This window comes from Plutella xylostella, chromosome 8 (genome assembly GCF_932276165.1).
Source record: "Plutella xylostella chromosome 8, ilPluXylo3.1, whole genome shotgun sequence".
Taxonomy (NCBI): Eukaryota; Metazoa; Arthropoda; class Insecta; order Lepidoptera; family Plutellidae; genus Plutella; species Plutella xylostella.
In genome coordinates, this window is record NC_063988.1 from 4,379,691 (window position 1) to 4,405,807 (window position 26,117).

Consider the following 26,117-nt stretch of genomic DNA (forward strand, 5'->3'; position numbering starts at 1 on the left):
GGGATTCATTACGAGACTTCACCGCGGGTTGTTGGTTTTTCAATATGGCAAGACTGAAATGAACGAAGTTATAATCGACCGACTGAACGAGCCATTTGAATGAATGATAGTAAAAAAAATATGTCGGTGGCGAGTTGACGGGCGATCGTGGATTTTCAGAAAATCGAAACTATTATTCGTCTCGGCATTGATAAAATACAAATGACTGATTAATTAGACTATTTTGTAAACCAATGACCAGGCGGGAGTGTATCGTTGTTTATTCTTAGGTCTTTACTTAAAAAATAGGATGTGAATTTATCAGCATGTGTCACTATTCATCAACAAATTGTATGGTGAAACGATGAGCAGTGGTGACGAGGGTTATGACTTGAAGCCCTTAGCTTTATTTGTTTAGGTGGTGACTGTGGTGTGGTGTTGTGTTGTTGAGTTTCTATTCAGTGAAGGTGGTAAATTCAGTATCAAAATGGCGGACCTCGAAGCAGTGCTGGCAGACGTCAGCTACTTGATGGCAATGGAAAAGTCCAAATGCACTCCAGCAGCTCGAGCTAGCAAGAAAATTGTCTTGCCGGACCCCAGGTAGCTACAGACAGCGACGCTTCACACAATGCCCACTAGGAAGTCTTGTGTTTACTCACAACATTGGCCCTCCACCCGAATTCTTGTTTACAAAGTGGTCTTATCAGAATCATAATAGAATGTCGCTGAATGTTGAGGTTATATGGATTTAGGTTTTCAGACAAATTGTCTGCTTTCATAACTACATAATATAAACTGTTGCATTGTAATCAAATGTTACAAACAGTAGTTCTGAACATATTGATATAATATTGGCCTTAATTTGTTGTGAAATGTTAATACCTAGTACATAAGTAATAATTTGAAGATTTCAAGTAAGTAGTAATTGTTGTTCCAAAGGTTTGGATGCATACAGCCCAACATAAACAGTTGATAGGTACATTAAGGCCACTGTGCACTGGTCTGCAGAGATAAGAAGGAAGATCAAGTGAAGAATAGTAGAAAGTTAACACTTAGCAAGTCAATTTTTTCTGAGGCATCAGTTCAAAAGATTGAAGTTTAATTTAATATGTTTGTAAAACTCAAAAAGAATAAACCTTAAGGGTCATCTGCACTCTATTTTCACAACATGAACATAGTACCATATTTGTTTCAATATGAGAGTAGATCTCTTGCACAGTGTTCATAAGGGCAGATAAATCCATAGTATCGATATACACTTTTATTGTATACATTCTATTTCAACATTATCTGAAGTGCAGTTTATCCTGTTTATACACATTCTTAATATCTTGAAAGCACTAGGTATTCAGTGTGTTCAGAACTGTATTCTGTTATTTATCGCATCTAAACAATATAGGTCTGTACAGTAAATTTGAAAATTAATGTGTGATGATTATGTTGGAATGAACAATGCTTTCCAAGGCTGATCAAGATGGCCATTCTAAAAAGACATATGTTTTACAAATTTTGAAAATGTTGTTGTTGGTCACATGACTTTTTACTATAGGCAGCGAGAATGTTGAGCTGAGTCACCCTCTACCACTCCAGTTTCAGTTCCAGTCCACTTTTCCCCCTACCATATAATTATTTAAAAAGAAAACAGTCTGAGACAAAAGCTTTTTAAGTTTTTTTTTATGAAAATAGGTTTAAAAACTTTTTTATCTTACCCCAATTAAAAACCCATTGCTGGGCAAGTTTTTGAAAATATTAAATTTAAAGATGTAATGTTTGTCATTATAAAAATGCCTAGGTTAAGCTGAAAACTGTAGAACAAATAAAAGAAGGGACATAAAACAGACCTTACAGTCTTTGTAAACAATGTAATAAAGTAAGGTTTTACTAGCCATTATGTTGTAGCTTGTATGGATTTAAATTGATTGTAAAACATATTTCTGTTTGTTTCAGTGTACGGAGTGTAATGCATAAATACATGGAAAAGAAGAATGAAATCAATTTTGACAAAATATTTAATCAAGTCTTAGGTAAGTAAACATTCTATTAATCTTATCATTAAGGGTCTGCAATAGGGAATCGAGGGTTGGCATTGTCATAGAATTATGTAGTAAATGATGCTCTACTGCCTTGAAAAAAATCACACAGGTAGTTGAAGAGTCTAGCTAGGTGCTGAATCATTCGAATTTAAGTAAATGATTATGGATAACTGTAAATTAATTTCAGAATATCAAGAAAAACCAGTCAATCACACTCCCGTATTGTAACAACTGTGTCGTAATTATAAAGAATTTTCATATGATTTTTATCATATTATAAAGTTAAAGGCTTGGACTAGGCGCTAAATACCTTGTTTTTTAATAAACACACACTTATTTTGTGTAAATTAATCCCAAACTTGAGCAATTTTTTTCCCTCAAATCTTCATACAAATATCTATGGCGGCTTTCTGTGTTATAAAATCATAAACACAAGTGACGTTTGACTCAGTTGGCCGCTGGCCTCCAAAGAAGGGTCACGTCGGTTTAGGCAGCACTGACAGCTCGCGATCTTATCGTGTACAGATACAAAATCACTGCACATTGGTTGTCATTGCACTTTTTCAACTTTTATGACACCAACATAATTTGATTTGAAATTGAGGAAGCATAATTCTTCCAGTATATTCAATACATTAAATTAAATTAGATAGTGTGCAATATTCTCGTGATATTACAGTCTCGTAAAGGTCTGATGAGGAGCAGGAATATAGCGAATGGATCTAAGTGATGACAATACGCACGAACATTAGGTTAGGGATCAAAAATACAGTCTCTTGGTGCTGGTTGAGGTATGGTCTCGTGAGGATCTGATGAGGGCAGTAACACGGTGGTGGCTCAATTTTATTTCAAAGATGTTAATAGCTAAAAGCATCGAGTTTGGGCTATTAAGTATGTTTTTCAGAGAGAGAGAAAGAGATTTTGTTTTTCCTCTGGATGTGTTAGGTTTACTGGGTTTACTAAGTTCATTCTGTTAATGGCATCAAGTTGTTATGTGTTCATAAGTAATAATTATTTATTAACAAAAAGCTGTTGATTCTCCACGAAAATGTAAAAATAAAAATAAAATAAATAAAAATAAATTCGTAACGTAAAATTGTCAATGACGGAATTTCTTCTATATACAGTAGCCACAAAAAAAACAAACGATAGATGGCGTGATTTGAAGATAAAGATACATTTTTTCGACACATAGACAGCAACAACAAAAAAAATACAGATTTAAAGAAAAGAAACACATACTTATACAAAACAACAAAGAAAAAAAAAGGATACACATCAAAATAACTGGAAAAAATATAAGCCCCAATTTACTTGTGTGGGACAGGGAGTAGGACCATAATATTTTTTTTGGGGTACTCCCCATCTATGCGAAATATCAGCTTGATATACCCGTTTCTGAGAAAAAGGGCGGTGACAGACAGTCAGTCAGACAGACGGACAACAAAGAGATCCTATAACGGTTGCTTTTTTTCTTTTGACGTTCGAAACCCTAAAATTAAGTAAAAATATTATGCTGCCAAAAAATGTACTTACAGGTATTGAAAAAGCGGTATATAAACAAATTATACCAGCAGAGGGTTCACCATTTAGCTGAATGTTACTTAGAAAACGGCCTTGAGTGGCGGTCAAGTTGGTCCCCGCCTGCGATACTTTCCATTAACATTGGGACTCGTTTTCATGTTTTTAGCGTACAGTCAGGTTTTTAGTTTTTTATAATTGTATTTTTTTATTTGTAACTTTTTAGTTGTTTTTATTTTATGAATTTTTACGTCGGTTGGTAGTTCATGATCATTTTTTATTTCAATAATTTTGGTGTTGTTATTTAAATACCTTCAATATGCATATTTTTTTAATGTGAAAATCAAGTCCTTTCATTTGATACCTTACACGGCAAAGTTGAATTATTATTTTTTCGATCATCACGTTATGTCCTCAAGAGGGCGCTATGTACATTTTAATGGAACGTCACATAGCCTATAGCCATCGCGCCATCAATACGCTTCTAACAATACCTCATACATCAAAATCTATCAAGCCGTTTAGGCTACTGGAGGGAACAAAGAAACAGACAAACATACATATATACATACATACAATCAAAAAACATTACCCTCCTCCTTCGGCAGTCGGGTAAAAAGAAGTAAGGGGGTCATTCTGAACTTTTGCTCTACGAGTTTTGGAAATTAACAAAAAAAAACCTTTTTCATAGAAACTTTGTTGGACATGTGACTTTTTACCATGGAAAACGAATATTTTTTTTCGCGAATTTGCAAATCTCGTAGAACAAAAGTTGTTCAGAATGACCCCTTGAGTCATCCCCTTTTGGCTTAGTATAGCCCTTTTGCGACACTATGTATTTACTTTGCTTTGTCGTCGGGGTTCAGTTGGCTGGAGGATGCCCGAAACTTATTATCTACACTTTAATACTTTTAGTTACCTTTCTACAAGTAAATACCACATTTGTTTGAGAAAGCTAATCGGGTTCCGAGTATAGAGTAAAGTGGCACCCCTATTAATTTCTACTCTTTCCTGGTGCCTACCAGTGTAAGTAAGAATTATACTTACTTACCCTAAAATCACCCAAAATGTACTTGAACATAATTGTCAATAAAGTTGGCGAGTAAAAGTTTATCGACCCACTGTGCAAACTTACATGTGTGCGTGTCACTGCGTGTGCTGTGTGAAGAGCATTGAAAACCCAAAATTGGCGCGGCACGTCACCCTGTACGGGCCCTTAACTGTTATTATTACCTACAGCTCTTATTTTCTATGAATGACATATTTATCTGTATCTAGAATTTTATCAGTTATGCTTCCATTCATGCATAAGTTGAAAGAGCTGACTGTTAACCATAATTATAGATAGAAATTGATATTTAAGAAATATTATTCTTTCTTTCTTTCTTTCTAATATAAAAGGTGGGCTGAATGCTTTGTACACAAACAGAAAATAAATTACAAAACATACATATACTAACACATAGGTTACCTTTGTACATAAGTACCTTTGGGTGGAAAGCCAGCCAAACATTACTAAACTATTATAATAAAAGCAACTCCAATAGGTATACATTATATATACATACAGTTATCTTTTTTAAACATACCTTCTCATTACACACACACACACACTCACGCCTTGTACTCCCTTGCGGGGTAGGCAGAGGTGCTTTGCTGCACCCACTTTTCGCCAGAGTGTTATGTTAGTCCCAATGTAATAGGGGGCGGGCCTATTGCCATTATTTAACGGGCACATCCAAGACCCGAGAACAAATATCTGTGTTTAAACAAATATCTGCCCCAGCCTACCTTCTCATTAATGTATTCTTATTTATTACCTACAATTTTATATCGCCAATTCACCACCCTCCCATCTCCCCTAATATTTGTGGTACTAGTAGGCAAGGCGCGATTGTGAAACCTCTAGCACCTCAAGAAGCTTGCCCTCCTAATACTAAGCATTTTAACCTAATTCGAAAAAAGGAGGAGCATAACTTATAATGTTTTTTTTGTAGTTATATTATCTATTTACCCTATAAGTTGGTAAAAATTCACTCATCATACTTATCATATGTAAGGTACGATTTTGTGTTCAGATAAAATCTTCATTTTACAAACAAAAGAAATCTTCAATGAATGGAATCTAAATATTCTCAGAATGTAATGTAAAGAAACTAAATAAGGCGAAACCGATCTAGTGCAAGTTGGGCACGAAAGATTCCGAACCATGAACTGTTAAATATATAGTACGTAAATATTTTTATTTTTGCACGTGCTCCCAAAATAAATGGTTCTGATTCTTGACAGACCTAGGTACAGAAAACAAAGTAATCCTATATGGGTCCAATTTTTACCTTTCGAGGAAACCGCGAAAAATCTTTAAAACTGCCAATGCCGTCTTTTCTTACATCCCTATTCCTACCTCCTGAAATATAAATTCTTCACCATAAAAGAATCTAACAATGAATTCGTCACAATTGAACTTAACTTCCCCCACTCGTGGAGTTTAAGAGCTTCAGACCTCGAGTGTGGTGCGGGCCTCGAATTCCGTTGAGATCCCGCATAAAAGGGAATAGGTGCCAGCGTTCTTAGTTTTAAATTTAGATTGGCTATTGATTCAAGCGAGGCTTGATGTGCGAGTCAAATTGAAATCACCATTAGAAGAAGCTAACGTTTTTGTCAGAAATTAATCACATAGGTTTAAAGGTTTTAAAAATAACTAATAAATAACAGAATCTTAGGTTTAAGAACCTTGCGTACATAAATGGGAACACCCAAATATTCCGAAAAACTTTTTTCCGAATTTGATAACACCGAATATGTAATTTACGAAATATTGCAATACCGATTTTTTTAAATATCGAATTATAAAAATTACGATAATTATAATTTCGAATATTATAATCACGAATATTGTTATTACGATTGTTAAATATACGAACGTTAAAAAATACGAATACTTTAATATACGAAAAATAAAATACCTATTTATTAAAATCACGAAAAATTAAAATCCCGATCGGAAATATGATAATTCGTGATTTTGACAAAAATTCATCATATAATATGCCATTTATTTCCAAACTAAAGTGACTTAAGTATATAGTTTTACATTTTACAATTTAACATTCTATATCAAAATTTTATCAATTATCTTAAATAATTTTTTATTTAGATAATTTCAAAATACAATCATGCAAAAAAATAATAATATGATGCATTATTAATTATTAACTTTACTATATTGATTACATTTCTATAACTAAGTATACATTATTTATTAATTTAACCAATTAATATCAGTACTTACTCCATTTTTATTACATTATTAATTTAAATTAAGATAATTTCATTATTAATTTTACTAAATTGATTACATTTGACAAAAATACATACACGTCTTTAAAACTTCAGAACCAAAACCAAAAGATAGGTGCGACGACGAGCAAAGCGAGGAGGAGCGTGTTGGGTGCACATAGATATCTAAAAACAAAGCGGAGCGCAGCGAAGCGGAGCGGAGCGTTTCAAATATAGAGTAAAATTTTTGTTATACAGTAAAATATTTGTAGTATTTGTTGTTAAGTTACAGAACAAAGCCAATATAATATAAATATAATATAACACAATTGCTCGGATTTTTACGGTGGTTAACCTTAAAAAGCTTAGGACCCAAACCTAAAGATAGGTGCGACGACGAGCAAAGCGAGGAGGAGCGTGTTAGGTGCACATAGATATCGAAAAACAAAGCGGAGCGCAGCGAAGCGGAGCGGAGCGTTTCAAATATAGAGTAAAATTTTTTGTTTACAGTAAAATATTTGTAGTATTTGTTGTTAAGTTACAGAACAAAGCCAATATAATATAATACAATTGCTCGGATTTTTACGGTGGTTAACCTTAAAAAGCTTAGGACCCAAACCTAAAGATAGGTGCGACGACGAGCAAAGCGAGGAGGAGCGTGTTAGGTGCACATAGATATCGAAAAACAAAGCGGAGCGCAGCGAAGCGGAGCGGAGCGTTTCATATAATACAGCTTAAAAAATATTGTTTGTATACGGATTATGCTGTTAATAAACATACTCGTACTATTCCTAATATATGACTATTTTTTGTTCACTAAAAACATTCGGGAATTTGTATTTTCGGAATATTAAAAATTCGGAATTCGTAATTTTAACAATTCGATATAATAAATAATCGTACTTTTGAAACATCGAAATTATAATATTCGGAATTATGACTTTCGTCATTTTAATTAATCTGTGGTATGAAATTTCGTTTATTATAATATTCGTGATTTTCGCTATTCGGAAACTTAAAATTCGGGATTGTAAATTATTCGGAACTATGAAATTCGTAATTATGAAAATCGTTATTTTCATATTCGTAAAAAAGTAATTCGAAATTCTGTAGTGTACCCGTCACATGTACTCGCTTTAGTATTATGTGTTTATACATTGTATGAGCAAAGAAGTTCTCGAATGTTGACCACAAACTTTAAAGCTTAGAGTGAGGCCCCCTTCGGCCCGCATTAAAGACGACCTTTGAAAGACAAGGCTGATATCCAGCATTGGACGATCACGGGCAGGCGCCATCAGAGATGAGCATTTCTCTATTTAAACAGAGGCATTATCTATCTGCGTCAAGTTGTCATCCCTATCCATTGTTAGGGTGCTTACATAGAGAATCGGTTTCCCTGTATCTACCTGTACATCAACATTACAAATCCGGGAAATGCTGAGTGCTGAGCCGTGAGTGAGCGCTTTCGTATCATCAGGTTACCGGTACAGGTAGATACAGGGAACCCGATTCTCTATGTACAAGCACCCTTATTCTGAACAATAAATGATCTAATTGCAAACTAAAGTATCTAAACCACCGGTCGAATGAAACGCGTTATTCTTAGCCATTTAGAAACACACACAAGCCATTCTGGCACTGTTTACTCAGCAAGAAGAGTATCCCCGTTCCCTCTTTACATCTCGATTGGTTTACTTTGAAACATTTTTAACTCGTTTTGAGCTAATCGTCTAAATAGAAACAGCCGGGTTTGTAAACTTTTTCAAAAGAAACGTTTTGAAACACGACGGTGGAAGTAAAAATACATTGTGAGAACGGGCGAAAACAAAGTTGTATATACCTATGAGCACGGATATCCTCGGAACACGGACAATCTAAACAATGATAATCACGAAACTACTTTTCAGAACACGATTCTCTCAAGGTACTACGTCATGATAAATTCATATATATAAAAAAAAACACCCACTCACGCCTTGTACTAATGAACTCTCTTGCGGGGTAGGCAGAGGTGCATTGCTGCACCCACTTTTCGCCAGAGTGTTATGTTAGTCCCAATGTAATAGGGGGCGGGCCTATTGCCATTTTACGGCCACATCCAAGACCCGAGAACAAATATCTGTGTTTAAACAAATATCTGCCCCAGCTGGGAATCGAACCCGGGACCATCGACTCAGTAGTCAGGGTCACTAACCACTACGCCATTCGGTCGTCTATGAAACGATATTATACACCTGAAGGGCTAGTACGGGGCGCATTTAAGACGTGACAAGAGTTTTGCATCGCGCGCACTCACATCGCGCAGCCTCAAGAGCGAACGCGACGGAGAACTTTTGTCACGTCTTAATAGCGCCCCGTACTAGCCCTTCAGGGCGGCGTTGTGGAAAAGCGATTAAACATTGCCATAATAAGTAATTACAGCATAAAAACTGCTTCTTCTAGTGCCTCTCCACTACTGGAAGAGGTTGGCGGTCAGCTCTGCATGCTCCTCTCTATTCTTCGCCAAGCGCATCAGCTGTTCTACGCTGGCCACTCCCGTTCATTCTCTTATGTTACGTTTAATACAAAGAGATCTGAGAGAGCGCGGCTCGCGCGCAGCTGCGCTCCGTAACTTCGTTTTTTAGGGTTCCGTAGCCAAAATGGCAAAAACGGAACCCTTATAGTTTCGTCATGTCCGTCTGTCCGTCTGTCCGTCTGTCACAGCCGATTTACTCGGAAACTATAAGTACTACAGTGATGAAATTTGATGGGAATATGTGTTGTATGAACCGCTACAAAAATATGACACTAAATAGTAAAAAAAAGAATTGGGGGTGGGGCCCCCCATACATGTAACTGAGGGATGAAATTTTTTTTTTCGATGTACATACCCGTGTGGGGTATCAATGGAAAGGTCTTTTAAAATGATATAAAGTTTTCTAAAAAACATTTTTCTTAAAGTGAACGGTTTTTGAGATATCAGCTCTCAAAGTCGTAAAAAGTATGTCCCCCCCCTCTATTTTTATAACTACGGGGTATAAAATTCTAAAAAAAATAGAGGTGATGCATGCTAATTAACTCTTTCAACGATTTTTGGTTTGATCAAAGTATCTCTTATAGTTTTTGAGATAGGTTGATTTAACTGTAATTTTGCTGCTACGGAACCCTTTGTGCGCGAGCCCGACTCGCACTTGGCCGGTTTCGTTAATATAGAGTGACCCCCTCGTATCTTAATTGAAATGTTACGTAGCGGCCCGAACAGGAATTCCACTGCAATATGACACTTATTAAAACTATTTTAATCGAAGTGCGTCTCTCTCTACACACAGCCTAAACAGTAAACAATGCATGCATGGATTGCATAGCCCTTGGTTCATGAGCAATCGTAATTTTTTTTTTTAATCAATTCCAAAAAATTCATCCATAATTTTTGAAGAGAGTTGTTTAAAGATAAGCAGTACAACATAATTATATCCTTCCATTATTCTTACTTCTTGTGTTTGTAACTTTTGTTCTTGTTTGTGTACAAATAAAGAATATTCTATCTATCTAAATATTATTTAGTAGGTACGGTGCTATTGTAGTGATTCAAACAAACCCTCTAAAGTAAAATCGGTTACGCGCGCAGCTTCATGGTTCCGTACTTATTTAAACAATTTTATGCAACGAATTATTTTCCAGCGGCGGCGTTCAAACTTTTAAGTGCTCCTTTCTGTTTTACTTTTGTTTTTCTCAAGTTGTCCACTCCGGTGGCCCTGTCGTATAACCGAAGTATTATTAGATCATCTTGAAGCAAATTGCGTTTGCAAGTGCACTCCGATCATTCCGCTTCTAATACAATATAGTTGGCAGTTACTGCAGCGAAGGATTCTCCAAGCGAGGTCTCCAAGCACAAAGCGAACGATTAATAACTTATTGATCCCATTGACATTCGTTTGTCGTTCTCTTAATTAAGAACTGCGCACATAGCTAGGGAGATTAACTGTAGTACCTTTGAAGGCTATGTTAATTGACCACAAACTCAAACTGATTACAGAATAAAGTAACTTTCGCGGAGCGGTGGACTCGGCTGCCGACAAGTTCTTTTCCTCATTTTCTCTAATTACATTTGCCGTAGAGGTGTAGCATCGTGGACAGATGTTCTGTCACAGTCTCAGAACTTGTGCCCTAGTGAATTCGAGGCTTTATTATGAAATGATGTCAAAAGTCAAATACTTTTATACGTCGTATAAATGTAAAATTTTCTGATGAAAGTATTTTTTTTACAAACTTCTCGCCGTTCGTCATTCATCTCTGTTTTTGGAGGAACAGAGGCAAGGAATTCCTAGCCCAGCAGATCTATCGTTTCAAAATAGGATATATAAGTAATTGTTATTTATACATAATTATATTATATGTTTTAAATTATTGATTGTTTGAAACGTTATAATAACTGCCAAATTGTGTTTGCGGCGTATTGAAAACACTGCCAGTTCGAAATTTTCCTCAATTTATATTGGAAGTCTATATCGACAACATTTAGTTAATGAAAACTGCGTTGGGCGCCGTGTTTATCGCGATAGCGCGAGCATAACGCGGAAACGGGCTTATCTCGCATCATTTGTGATGTGATTCAAACGGCTCCCCTCCTAGGGACGACATCGAGCCGAGATGCGTTGAATTACACCTCTACCGTCTACAACAATTGATTTTCCTACCCATCTCACCCTACACGACCATACACGGCCATTGCACATCTGTATAGCTGGTTCACTTTGTGTGCTAAATTCAATTTAAAGTCTTCAGAGCTTGTCTCGGGCAAGAGGACAAGTAATGGTTTCCCTTATTAGTATTACGAAGGTGACTCGACAGCTTTTTAACTTAGCACGACACGAACGTTTAGCTGACAGCTTAAATAAATTAAGTTGATGTACAGTAGAGACTGTTGCTGTGAGATAAGTCCGCTAGATGGTTCCGGTTTTTTCCGATCTTTTGTCGATGACACAGGAACGCCCTTTCCGGATCGGTTTGATTTATGGGTGAACTGCGAACCCTGAATTAATGTCGTGGCGTCCCACTCGCGATGTCTACATCTTGAGCGTCGCGGTGGTCTATTAGACAGTCTCCATTGGCCGCTATTCACTAACTAGTTAGTGAAGATTAATGCGTTTGGGTGACTCGTCCGCCAGGCTTCCGTCAAGTGGCCCATTTAGTTGAAAGATACTTTCCATACGAAGCCATTAATTTAATAAAACCGTATCGTTTGTATTTCACTCGAGTTTACTGTCTTCTTTTAGCTGTTATTAATTGGAAACTATATCACTTCAGTTTACTCATTAAATTATCAACTGGCTCTTCTGAAAGTTTAAGCGTTTTCCTAGCGTTTTTATATATCAACGTGGGAAAAATCGTTATGTGAACAGTCTCGAATGATAAATTTTATTGTTACACGGCTTCAAATGTCCATTGGGCGATATTTGAAGTCGCGAGCCAGTGTTAAAATACTCCATTCCCCGATCCACCGCAAGATATAGCACTCGATCCCCAGGGTGAGGTGGAAACGCAATTTACTCAGCACTCGGACACGGCCGGCGGACACGGTGGAAGAGGTCGGACCTCGATACAAATAAAATCACTTGGACGGGCTAACACACGCCACCTCATTATTGGAGATAGCTGTGATGTGATGGTGTTGTGTGTTTGTATTATTATTACAAACTCCTGTCTCCTGTCATTCTACAATAAGTATCAGAAAGTGTTTGTGCCCAATGCACGGTACCTTAGGTCAGCATATTATTTGATAAATATTGAAAAAAAACACCAGGTATACCATCTATGTGTCATGTGCTATGTGTATGACACAACTAGCATCACTAACAACCACAAACGACAACCGCCAATTAGGTAGATAACTATTAAATAGTAATTTACCTACATTTGTATTTACTAACAAAATCTTCTCATTGACCGCGCTAACGTTGCGTAAATACGTTACAAGTTCATTGCTGACGTCAAATGACTGTGGTTTTACGTATTCTACCACTCGTATTTTTAATATACTTAAGGTCAAAATTGAATGATCTTTAAAAGGTCATTGTGGTTCTAATCTGAACTCAGGGTAAACAGTGTCACACACTCACAAGTATCCTCGTTTTGTTGTGGGAGTGATGATAAAATTAAGACATTTTGAAAAAAATATAATTATTTATACACATACCATACATGGAACTATCGGGTGTCATAGCACTGCAACAACATAATTATGTTACATAGTTATAAACCAAACGTATAATCGAAATACAATGTAAAACCATATTATGAAAATAATTAAAATTATTACATTGTAGATGGGATGGTTCTCCGAATTTAAATAATTTCAGTATGTTAAATTGGCGATGGGATGACACTGAATTACGCTAAATATTTCGCTATCACAGACAGATATACGTAGATACAAAGACACACAGACACGTTAAACTTACACCCCTGTCTTTTCGTCGGGGGTTAAAAACAAAGTGAATCATCATGAAAGTGTGGTCTGCGAGTTGGTAGTTTCTTTAAAATATAAAAACAATACTAACGTTATTTTTCTTTGTTCCAGGTTATTTATTATTTAAGGAATTCTGCGAGCAAACGTCAGAAGCAGAACCAGTGCCACAATTAAAATTTTATGAAGAGGTAAGCATTCATTCTTCCGCAATAATAAAGTAACAATTTTAGAAAAATCGCGACTCTTTCAAGTGTCTGTTCCTGTAATGTTTTATTATTTTATAATTTGACATCCCGACTTCCCTAGGGAGTAATGTTCATTCAAGCTCAGTCAAAAATCCCCGATGGACTGCGAAACAATTCTTTGTTAAGCTATTTGCTTTTATAAAAAGCCTGAATACAAACCAATTTCTTTTATGAATAGAATTTAATTTGAAATTTACTATTAACAGAGTTTGCTTTCCGAGAAATATAACATATTTTTTGTTTGTTTAGATAAAATTATATGAAAAACAAGAATGCCCAGAGGAGAGGCGGAGGATCGCGCGAGAAATCTACGACAATTTCATAATGAAGGAATTATTAGCTCACTCACATGTAAGTAATAGTCTAAATTGTTTTATCGTTTAATGCCTGCTGGTATCATGTGCGTCTAGGTTTGATAGTTTTTTGAAAACAATAAAAGTTTAGGTTTTCTCCCATACAAAGTGGCGCCACTAGCGGAAAATATTGTGAAACTATTGACAGATAATGTATGCAGATGACAGAAGAAAACCGAAACTTATTTCGTTTTCATAAATTTCAAAATTCGTACTAGATGCTCTGTTGAGGATTTTTACCATCTTCAACGGAAGAATACTACATATTGAACTAACCGCACTATCCAAAATCACCACTACATAGATCCGGGAGTCCAGAGTATAACCACTTCAATTAGCCAACATCACGCCACTGAATCGTCCAAAGTACCTAGACTACCTAGTCTAGACTAAATGTGTAGTCACCCGCCACAGTGACATCGGGGGATTATGGCCCCAACACACGGAGATAAGCACACGCTAAACTACCGGAGACGGGGTTACTCTATATGACGAAAGACTAAGTTTCGGCGCCACGACTCTATCTCGTTGTATCAGCTCCCGTTCGGTAGTTTATTGTTAGTATGGAGTAACCCCCAACGCCCTAATCCCTGATAGCCAAGCAATCTGTAGAATTACTAGCATCTTCTTATCACTTTAGATATTTTTTCGGTAATGTTTTCACCAAGATATCCTGTGATGGGTATGTTTCACAATAAAGTTAAACCAAGCACTAGGTATAGTATTTAATTTACTAGGGCGTCTTTCATTAAACTGTTATACATGAATGTGAATGAATGACTCGAATGGTGTAACGTTTTGGGGACATTGTACTAGTTTTTCGATTGCAATCCGTTTTAGTTACTGTTAAGGTGTAAGTGATGATCCCAATCGAATAAATAGATGTACCTAATAGTCAATTTAAACTGTACCAACGCTGAGCTTACCAGTTACTGATTTCATTACATAATTTACATTTGCATAGACCACAAAATGGGGTATCGGGTAACATCCAATCAAGAAGTGGAGCACGGGGCCAGTACCTACGTACGGTCAGCTAAATAAATAGCTATACACTTTATACCTTGTCAAACTAACAAACCTTTAAGTAGGATTAACTGAATAGACGGTTTAGGAGTTTGACAAAGTACAAAAGTGTATAATAATAAGCTACTTTTGATGCTGACCGTACTTACTGAAGCACGCAGACTATCCTGTGTCGATATGATGAATATTCAATTGGGCCAGTGCATAATAACATTTGTCTGCCGTTAAGTTTTTCACATCGATTTAACGAGCGTCGGCGCTTGCCTACATTTTGGCCTCAGTCCAGAACTGCTGAAGCAGGACTCGTCAGTTATTTGTGAGGCAGGTGAACTCACCGCCCACCCTGTTATGTTATCATATTATACTAATATTTCATCTAACGTGGTTGCCCGGAAAACAGCTGCTTCCGTTCGTGTGTTGTTTTTTTTTCGCCTGAGTAAAAGGTTTACCGACTTGTGACAATAACAATACTGATTGATATTAGAAATTATTCAAGTGCGCAGATCTTCAATTGTGAACCCGATACTTTCGGGGTTTGTCCAAACTTTAAACCAATTGACCAGAGGTGTAATGCTGCTGCAGATTTATGCATAGTCCAACAGTAAACATAAACAAACTTTCTAATACGTATGCTACCTATAACTTGAATAAATTAAAAGCCGTATTTTCAGTTGGCCGTCGCTGCAGTCAGTAGCTGTTATAGCAATTATTGCTGGTGATCGGTGACCCTTATCGAGGCTGTGGAGTCGCCAGAGAAATAAATGGGTCATACTTTAGTGTCTCTAAGCGTAATAAAGATATATCATTGCCGATATTTACTGTGAAACGGCTAATCAGCCGTCGCGTATCGCAGTAAATCTGGATGTGGATCATGCGGAGGATAAAATATGAAATAAACGTAAATAACGAATAAATATGAAATAAACACGAACTGTTCTATAAAGTTATCAAATCTGAAAAATATATTACGATTTTTGATGACCGAAATATAGTTCACATTGATTTCTCATTTATTAAGTAGGTATATTTAAGAATACCGCCATAAATACATATTTTCGATGCATCATCAATTCACCGCGTTAACCCTAGCGTAAGCGCCGTAAATTTTCCATACAATTATTCAAGAGCTCAAAGTCTAGAAACAGTTTGGAGCGGCGACTTATTCAAAATCCTTCAGTGTTAATGGGGCGGACGTGATTTCTGTTCGGGCGCGCGACTACTGAGCTACGTACGCAAATATACAGGGTGTCCTTGTATACGTAGCTGCATCCTACGATGTTACATCCACAGAGTGCTACAGTGGAGAAAACGTACCGTATTTACCGTACATGTAACCTATGTATGTCGTAGAATGATTTGATAACCCGAATTTTCGCAAAAAATCTAGGAATATTACGAAAACACGGATTAGGCGATGGTGAGGTAGGTATTTTCGCGAAAATTCTATTAATCACAAAAGTTAATCCTACTTCTATTTACATACATACACTAGCTTACGAGTATGTATACCAGCTTCATCTACGCTGTGCACAGAGCAAGGCCATAATAATTCTTGTTAGTGGCAACACTTGTAAGCGCCGTCGGCCGCCACTCTTATGTTGTACTTATTCTCTCATCTTCTTGCAACCAGTTGAACCTGCCACAATGTACCTTACACCCCAGAATACAATGGCTATCTTCCCGCAACAAGGTGTCCAGATAAGCTGTAGATTTTCGCCCGGTTAATGGAAAACACTGAAGCTCGTTAAAACGCACTTAAATAGCATTTAATTTAAGTCGTTTTTAATCAATTGTAGAAACATGTTAACGATGATTAGTTTTATCATTCATCTCATTTCTGTATACCGACGCAATTAATAAGTTATAGTAGCAAAAATGGTACATAGGCTATGGTTAAAATTTGTAGTTTTATGATTCGTCTCATTTCTGTGTACCTAATGAAATAATTTCAAAATCCTAGCAATAATTTGAATCAAATAAGCGTAAGGATTTCGGGAATATCATGATAGATAGATAGATAGAGTACTCTTTATTTGTACACCAAGAAATGATTAACAATTTTACATAGACACTTAACTAGGGTACAAAAGGCGGTCTTATCGCTTATAGCGATCTCTTCCAGACAACCTTTGGATGGATGGACTAGAGATATAAAAGGGGTACAGTGTACTTACTCAAGGAATATAGTATAATTTAAGTTATGTCATTTTATGGTTCCCGATCCAATAGCGATGCCTTTATACCTACTGTCCGTTATATTCGCTGGATAGAAACAATTATTTTGTTCATTTACGAACAACTATTTCTTCACGGTTAATGACGGCTTTCATTATGCGCAGTAAGCAAATCATCATTTGCATACCCCTTCTTGCATAGAGAACAGTGGAAATTATGCTAGTAACTTCTCGACCTATATTTTATACTACTATAGTGAAAGAGGTGTGAGCAGAGCAATCGAGTGTAGCGATTTCACTTGATAAATAATGTTGGATTTATATGATGTACTATCAATTGTACATTTTCAGCAAGTTTCTTAGAAATATTTGTGGAAGATAGTTTTTTAAATAGCTGGTTATTATATAAAATTATAGCTTTTTAAATGCATATATGTGATGGTAGAATGCTAATCGAGTGCATCATTGTTGCGATTGTTTCTTAATTGTAATCCCTAGGGCAGTAATCCTATATCCTATCCCTTGCGCCGCCCCCAACCGCCCCAGTTTGTGGCAAAATTATTACACCCCGAGTACGTAGTTACCTCAACTTCATTCTAATTATCGCTGGCTTACTAGCGGGTTTATAAATAACCACTTTACCTGCCACTGGGTAGAGTCTCAGTTCGGCCCCACGCCAGACGGGTCACTCTAGGTTACTAAAAAGCAAGTTCCGAAACGTTGCTGCGCTAACCACGACTCTATATCGTTGTAATAAACTTACCGATTGCATGACTGCGGAGGTTAGTTAGTTTTTTACCAAGCTGGAGTACCTCAGGCGCCAACCATGCTCTAGTTTCTACGTTTTGTTCACGGAGCCCATGTTTCTGCTTAACTTCGCGTTTCGACTCAACGAAACTATATTTTTTCCCTCGCGTCTTTTGTTCGTGCTGTGATCGTGCTTTTCATTAATACTTTATCCGGAGGGAAATGCTTTTGTGCACAGTGTAATGGGTATACAAATACATTGTCACCCAATGGAGAATTTGTCTCGGCTTATTTTGTTGTGGTCCGAATTCCTAGTGGCTTTATCTTAACTACACTTTTCTCAGTAAAATTATCTATTCTACAGCTTATGTAACAGCTTTAGTTAGTATGTAGTACTTATATTGAATCTAAATTTCCTTTTGACATGTAACCCAATCTTAATCTCTTATTCCCTCCATCCAAAGGTTGTCTGGCAGAGATCGCTTTTAGTGATAAGACCTATCTGTGGATAACGCTGTGGGTCTTATGTTTACCTAACATAATTTACATATATACTTCCAATACCTACTATACAATGTAAGACTGTTTGTTTTCCCAAATAAAAATAAAAAAAATAAACACCGCCTTTTGTACCCTAATTAAGTTGCAATTTGTTGTTATCTTATTATTCTTTGTTGGTGTACAAATAAAGTGTATTCTATCTATCTATCTATGTTTATACCCATGTTATTTTAAATTGTATCTTGTATCTTTATTTATATTTTTAGATAATGTTAACGAAACTACATAACGTTATTCTATACCTTGCGCTTAGCCATGGCTTAGCTGGCCGGTTCCCGAGTAGTTAAACAAGGCAAGTTTGCAGCGGGACAGATAACTACGGCTTCTACTTGTTATTAAACCTCTCTGTAACAGCTGGGCACACAATCCGCTTTCATATGATTCGGTTACAATCTCTGCGTAGTTTAGGAGTTTAGGCGCCGCTAACATATCGAGACACCAAGTCTGTAATAACCTTTTTGCTTAGCCATACATTTTCTTCAATGTCGCAGTTGACGTCATTGGTTGTAAATGAAATCGTAAGGAATTTTATTTACAACTGCAGTATTTTACCCACTATATGTATTTTAAACAATAACCATTTGGCCATTTTTCTAAATCAGCCTGAATAATAATTTTAAAAAATCTAATAAAAAAAGTACCTATATTATGTGTGTGTAATATGTAGTCAATTTGTATCATTGTAGTCAAACCTAAGCGACGTAGATACGGTGTTTGCTGGTAAAACATTGCAGGACGCCAGCAAAGCAGATTAGATAACAGAGTTAGTATGACCGATGACGGGTTTAAAAAGAATTCTGCAACAACGCACTGTAATTCGATATCAAGTTTAATAATTTAATTTAGTATTTATAGAGTACTAGTATTACAGTTGCGTAGTATTTGAGAAACTGCGTAGGTATAAGAAAACCATTTCTTTGTAAGTATATATTTTCGATATAGGAACGATCTTACTTCTTATTGTTCTTTATTTTCGTATACGAATTCTCGAAAAGTTCCAGTTGCAAATAAACGAACTTTACATTATGATTGTTAAAGTTCCTGCCCACGTTCGCACAACTACACCTAAAGAAAGAAGTCCGCATAATAACAGAAGCGAGAGCTAGACCAGTAATAAAAGTCATCTCGGCAAATAGTCGGGATCGGCCCAACTGTTCTTGTTGTTAAATCAAATTGAATGTCCCGAGCCGTGAACCCGACGGGAATAACAGTGGAGAAATGTTTTAAGAAAAAAAAAACCTCTGGTAGTTGTTTGTAGTACGTACACTCACGGGCAATGAAATAGATCCACTCACAAAATTCCGACACCAAACGACCCCAATTTTTTCAAAGATTTCATTTGAAATCATAACAAACTATCACCGATTTTAGTTGGTAACATCCTGATGCTTTATTAAATGTACTTCAATGTTGCAGAAGGCGTCATTAAGTTAGCCTTTTCCGTTTAGGAGTAATTTGGTGATTTTCTCAGTGGAACCTTTTTATTGCCCGTGGGTGTATATTCATATTCTGTTGCTCACAAACTCTGTAGATATACAGTTGAATCCGTGGCGCATCCAGCTACATGAAAGGAGTGTTTTGCGATTCGCCTCAATGCTTACAGAAGACCAATGCGTTATTCCCGGAACTTATTACTTCAGTTCTCTGCATATTCAATGAAAATCTACAGCGACTGCAGTCCCGAGGATAGCGGCTGAGAGGTAATTAGAAGCAAAGAGTAAAACTCTGCTTCTAATTAACTCTCAATGTAGTAGTTACATAGATGGCTGGCTTAAATGCATTATTATAATTCATTTAGTACAATAAGCTATATACATAAGTAACTAGTAGTTTTGGTTAATTTTTTAGTTCTTAGATAAAAATCAAATTCGCTATGCTATGCTTCAATCCTTATTATAGTAGGTGTAGAATCTCTGTAATAGTTTTGTTTCCGTTTCCATCGAGCTGGTGACATTTTAATTTAGGTTGATAGTTTTGAGTTGCGATGCGGCAACGTGTGAGATTGGCTGGCTGGAAGCGGTATAAATTGAGTTGCTATGTGATTTTCGGTTCAATCCCCTATTCTTGTCGACTAAAAGATACATTCCGTGTTTTCTTATTATTTGCTCAGTTGCTGAGAGCCATTTGATATTTTACCGGATAAACCGTCTTGGTATATAGTTCAATTCAAATTCAAAATTCAAAATTGTTTATTTACGTTAACCAAAAATATGCTTAAATGCTAGTTGCTGAAGCCTCCTTTTAAGTATTACAAACACCTGTGCCAGGAGACTCCGCTCTTCCTATAGATACTTATTTTGTACGCATATACAGGTTCTAGTTTTATCACATTAACAATTTTGCTATGAATTTACTAACAAATTAAATACTAAAAACTAAATTCTAAAAGGCATGCAGGTTATTTAATGATTGGTACATTAATAACAAAAATAACTAAAGGAAAATTTTTAGTGTGTACAAAGTGTGCAAGTCTATATAGTTTCGTGTTTGTGTATATATATATATATATATATATAAGTATGTATGTACATAAATATGTGTGTGTGTGTGTGTGTGTGTGTTTGTGTGTGTGTGTGTGTGTGTGTGTGTGTGTGTGTGTGTGTGTGTGTGTGTGTGTGTGTGTGTTTGTGTGTGTGTGTGTGCGTATGTGTGTGTGTTTGAGAGAGTGTAACATTTTAGTTGGTAAGTACTTAAGAGTGGGTAATTAACTACCATTATCAATATGAGCATGGTTTAATATCTGGGTAAAGTAACGGCATTACTACTTATTACTTTATATGTGTATGATTATTATGAGCATTACAAAATTGCCTCGGTTTCATCATAATTCAGTTGATTCAACCATTTTATAATATGTTTTTTACAGTCATAGAAGTTTTTATTGTAAATGCCAATGTTTTTATTTATCATATTATAAAGGAAAGCTGATCGATAGCTATATTGTATGCTTGCAAATTTAGATTTAGTCTGTGGAATCGTGGTCACTCTGAAATTGACTCTTTTACTATAAATAGCGCTATCATATTGTAATTTTTTGTGCTGGTTTAGCGTAATTAAGAGGATATACAATTTTCTAACTGAGAGTAGATTATCAATTTTGTAAAGATCAGTAGTCGGGAAACGCTTCTTCTTAAAATACATAACTTTTAAGAGAGCACGCTGGGCTCGTTCTAATCGAGTAATAAAATAGTATATAGTGGTATGCCCTTTACACTTAACTCAATTGGTTAAAATTCAAAATGTTGTAGGATCCATATTCCCATGGACCCCCAATAAGGGGGTAAAATTGTGTAAGATACGCTAATATTCTTTGTGGAAAGCGTTTTAGTCAATCCATCACGGTGCACGTTACTGAATAAATATTGTATGAAAGGAAAATATTTTGAACAGTTTTCACGAATCGATCGTGGTTATTTTACAAGTTCGGGATTGATATCTGGTGTGACCTAGTTAACAACGATTTGCCGTAAATAGGGCATGTTTGTTATCCGTGTCCTTGTAAGATCTACCACCTTAAGTCGTATTTATACAATTTATCCACTTTAGCCTGTTCTAAATTATCTCAATGAATCTTTGTGTAACTAAAATGTTGTGAAATTATCCTTTATTGCTTTATTTACCTTGTGCTAGCCTGCTACGTCCACTATCAGATCAGATATTCCACAAGGTTTTTTAAAATATTTCCAAATAGGTATAATAATATAATCTATAGATGTTAAAAATATCTTTCAGTACGTTTGACATTTAAATGCAAGATTCCTGATCGATATTCTATTTCCCGAGGGGGCCTTGGAAATGACTCCTATGTGTTATATAAATACATACGTACATGGGTATAATAATAAATATATTCGACGAGCGTAGCTGATGTATTGAATAAAACATAGACGTTGTTTGTTGCAGGATTATTCAAAGGAGTGCGTAGCGCACGTACAAAAATATTTAATGAAACACGAAGTGCCTCCGAATCTTTTTGAGGTATGTACTTTTACGATGACGAACGTATCAATGATGTCGATTCTGAAGGCACAAAATTTCATTTTAGCGATGTAAAACCATATATTTTGCCAGTGGAAAATGGAGGTTTACGAAAAACCTTACAGAGTTAAATTTTAAGCATTTAAGTTTTTTACAGCATTAAAATTATAATGTTTGTCTTCAGAATCGACATGAATGTTATTAGTGCTATGATCTGCGGTTGAATGTTAACACGCGTGTTCTTTTTCAGCCGTACATTGAAGAGATATTTCAACACCTACGAGGGGAGCCATTCAGACTGTTCTTAGAAAGGTGAATTGAATGTATTACTTTCATGTCGAATCTTATTAAATGGCTATTTACGTTCTGTGTTTGTTCTGTTCAAGGAATTGTATATCTTATAAAGTGAGTGAAATACCTAAAATCGTATTGCGGATATCATCCTCATGGCGTGTTTTTGTAGGAAACAGATGTAAACCGCCATAGAAATATATTTGTCAGATATGAAGAAATAAAAGATACAGTCAAAAACTGGCTTCCAACCTGTAAAGCGCAATGTCGATTATAAGCCTGCCGGCTAAAAAAGTTAAAAACATAACCGAGTGGGCCTAACTACAATAACTCAATTTTTATTGACACTAACATCAAAAATTCCATTTCAGCGACAAATACACGCGGTTTTGCCAATGGAAAAACTTGGAGCTCAACATTCAGTTAACAATGAACGATTTCAGCGTCCATCGCATCATCGGTCGGGGTGGTTTTGGTGAGGTAAGCTAAATTTAACTTTGTTTACCATAAACATGCTTTCAGCGGCTTTCTATGCCAAAACAGTTCTACAAACTTACAAATATCTAACCCGGCGAGTGTGAACGAAAATGCACTCTAATACAGTAAGCTAGAGTGGAATAAATTGGTTTTATCGAAATTCGGTCGCGCAATGCTAATCGCCTGTGCGTGGTTTCTGAATTGAAGTCGCTAGCGCATTTTGTTCCATAAAACCGGCAAGGATTTATGACTTTCAAAACATACTGGCTCCGGATAAAAGGGAAACTATCGCTTCTAGGAAATATTAATGACAATCACGTGAGAGCGATAGCGGGTCTGGAAAAAATATACAGTTTCGCCAATTGAAAATAGAACTAAAACATTACAGATTAACGCTGAGTTGCAGAAAGTAACTTTAAACTAATTTCGATCTTAAATGTATAGCTGCCTTGCTCAGACAGTATACGGACAGAAATAGACACACATAGATTTAATACCGACATTATCTTAATGTTCCTTTGTGTAAATCAGGGTAAGAAAATGACTATTCATTAAATCATAATAGATAGGCATTCAAAAATGTCATCCTAACCTGTTTGCATACTAATAAATGTGTTAAACAACAGGTGTACGGGTGTCGGAAAGCGGACACGGGCAAGATGTACGCGATGAAATGCCTGGACAAGAAGCGGATCAAGATGAAGCAGGGCGAGACGCTGGCGCTCAACGAGAGGATAATGCTGTCGCTCGTCAGCACTGGGGTGAGTATAGGTTCTAGAATAGTCTACAATATTCTTCTTCTTCTTCTTCCTAGCCTTTTCCTTATTTAGGGTCGGCTTTGTGCGTCTGGTCACGCCATTTTACCATATCCTCTGTCATATCCTCATTCACTCCAATATATACTATTTATCGGGTTGGCCACTTACCCGACAACTCTCTCAGAACAAGCTTGCTTGTGTTGGGGTTGTCCAACCCGCACTGAAACTGCGTGGTGGACTAGGTAAACTACTAAACTCTTCATTCAAGGGATGTGATGGGTTGTGATGTGAAGATATTCAACATTTTACACCATGAAAGAAAATATTATAAAATAACAACTTTTAAATAAAGCAGTACAAATACGCGGTCTTATAGCCTAAAGCAATCTAGGATAAGAGCCATAATATAAGATTTGTTGTGGGGTTTACGTAAAATTATGAAGGCTCCGAAGAATCAAATAGGTTCCATACAGGATCTATGTAACATTTACAGCTTTATTTCAGTATGCTCAGTTTCTCATAATCACTTAGTTAAATACATATCTTAGTGAGCACACGTAAAAAAACAAATATTTTCTTTGAAAACCACTAAGTAAATGTTAGCACGAACGTAAAAAAATACATAAAACCGTTGCGTAACTTCGGTGCGGGCCATTGATTGTTTATCTTTGGCCGATAAATATAGACGCTTGTAAAATCTCTTATTATACCTACTACACCTGCAAATACACATGATATTCTAAGCCAGAGCGCAGTGCCGAGCGTCGACCGCATCGTACCTATTTCTATTTCTGCAAATATTACATTCAGAAGATATCTACATGATGTACTGTCAAGCCGAGTGGAGTTTGCAACGTAGTATGTACTTAATCCGTGCATAGCGTCTTTTAGAAGGCATACATAAATTACGTGCTGATGAGTTTTGGGAAATAGTTTGATGAAATGTAGTTTAAACATACAAACATTGACCACATTCAGACGTCTATGTTGTGCATATTCTATTGTAATTTCTGTGTTTATGTGCAATAAAGAATTATCTATCTATCTATCTATTCAGAGTATGAGAGATATTCTTATCTAAAAAAAATACACTTTGACTTCTAATCATAAAATGACTCTGCATAGGTACTGAATAATGGTGAAGTTCACTCATGTTATGTGCTACATGCTGGCTCATTACGAATTTCACTAAAACCCGGTTAATTAGAGTGGAGTGTGTTTCAGTGAATGTAACGGCCTGAGCCCCTTTACAGCCATTCAGGCACGGAACGGGGCAGAGGTGTGTGATGTATTCACACATCCTAACTAATATTATAAATGCGAAAATAACTGTGTCTATCTGTCTGTTACTCTTTCACGCCAAAACTACAGAATGGATCTGAATGAAATTTGGTATTCATATGGTCTAGACCCTGAGAAAGAACATAGGCTACTTTTTATCCCGGAATTCCCACGGGAAAACTTTTTAAGACGAAGCGAAGCTCGCGGGAAAAGCTATTTGGTCATAGTTGTGGTTCGTTCCACATGGCCATAGGTATCTGGCTCATATCACATTGTTCAGTATGTAACACGTCATTGGCGATTCAGAGAAATAGCATAAAAGCGGATCGGATGGCATGAAAATTACACGAAATCCGATATCCGATATGAAATTAAACGAAACATGCATGTTTTATTCGATTTTAAGTTAACGATTAATTGGTCGTTATCTGTTCGATCCTGCAGGTGTGCGAGTTTCTCTTGTAATAGGTCGAGAGTTGGCGAAATCAGCACGATGTCGTCCGCGTAGTCTAGGTCCTCTAGGACACCTGAAGCCCAGCTTATACCTCTCGGGATAGCAACCACGTTCCTCATCACATCGTCAAGGAGAATAACAAATAGGAGCGGTGACAGGAGACATCCCTGCTTGACGCCAGCTGAAATGCGTATTGGGGCCCCAAGCTCTTTTTCGTGTACGACCCTACATGTACTGCCCTCGTATAGCGAGCGTATCACTTGGATGATGCAGGCTGGTATGCCTCTGCGTTGTAGACTTGACCACAACGCGGTCCACTTCACGGTGTCGAAGGCTTTTTCGAAGTCTACAAAGGCCAGAAATAGCTCCGACTGCCATTCGACACATTGCTCAATAAGGACCCGTAGGGTGTTGGTGTGGTCAGTGCAGGAGCGTCCAGGGCGAAAGCCAGCCTGCTCATCTCTGAGGGTCACTGCTACTTTCGGCGCGATGCGGTTTAGCAGGATCTTAGC

At 36.6% G+C, this 26,117-nt stretch overlaps 1 protein-coding gene across 2 annotated transcripts in view; it reads left to right on the forward strand.

The window, feature by feature from the left end:
• The first annotated feature begins 97 nt into the window (after positions 1-97).
• Positions 98-26,117, forward strand: part of LOC105389442 (G protein-coupled receptor kinase 1) — a 51,072-nt gene continuing 25,052 nt past the window's right edge. For both annotated transcript variants that reach the window (XM_048622590.1, XM_048622591.1), the window contains exons 1-8: positions 98-579; positions 1,927-2,003; positions 13,372-13,448; positions 13,755-13,856; positions 22,270-22,344; positions 22,595-22,656; positions 23,007-23,115; positions 23,739-23,873. In XM_048622590.1, the coding sequence (XP_048478547.1) occupies positions 467-579; positions 1,927-2,003; positions 13,372-13,448; positions 13,755-13,856; positions 22,270-22,344; positions 22,595-22,656; positions 23,007-23,115; positions 23,739-23,873 (750 nt within the window). In that variant the 5' untranslated portion in view covers positions 98-466. The remainder of the gene's footprint in view (positions 580-1,926; positions 2,004-13,371; positions 13,449-13,754; positions 13,857-22,269; positions 22,345-22,594; positions 22,657-23,006; positions 23,116-23,738; positions 23,874-26,117) is intronic.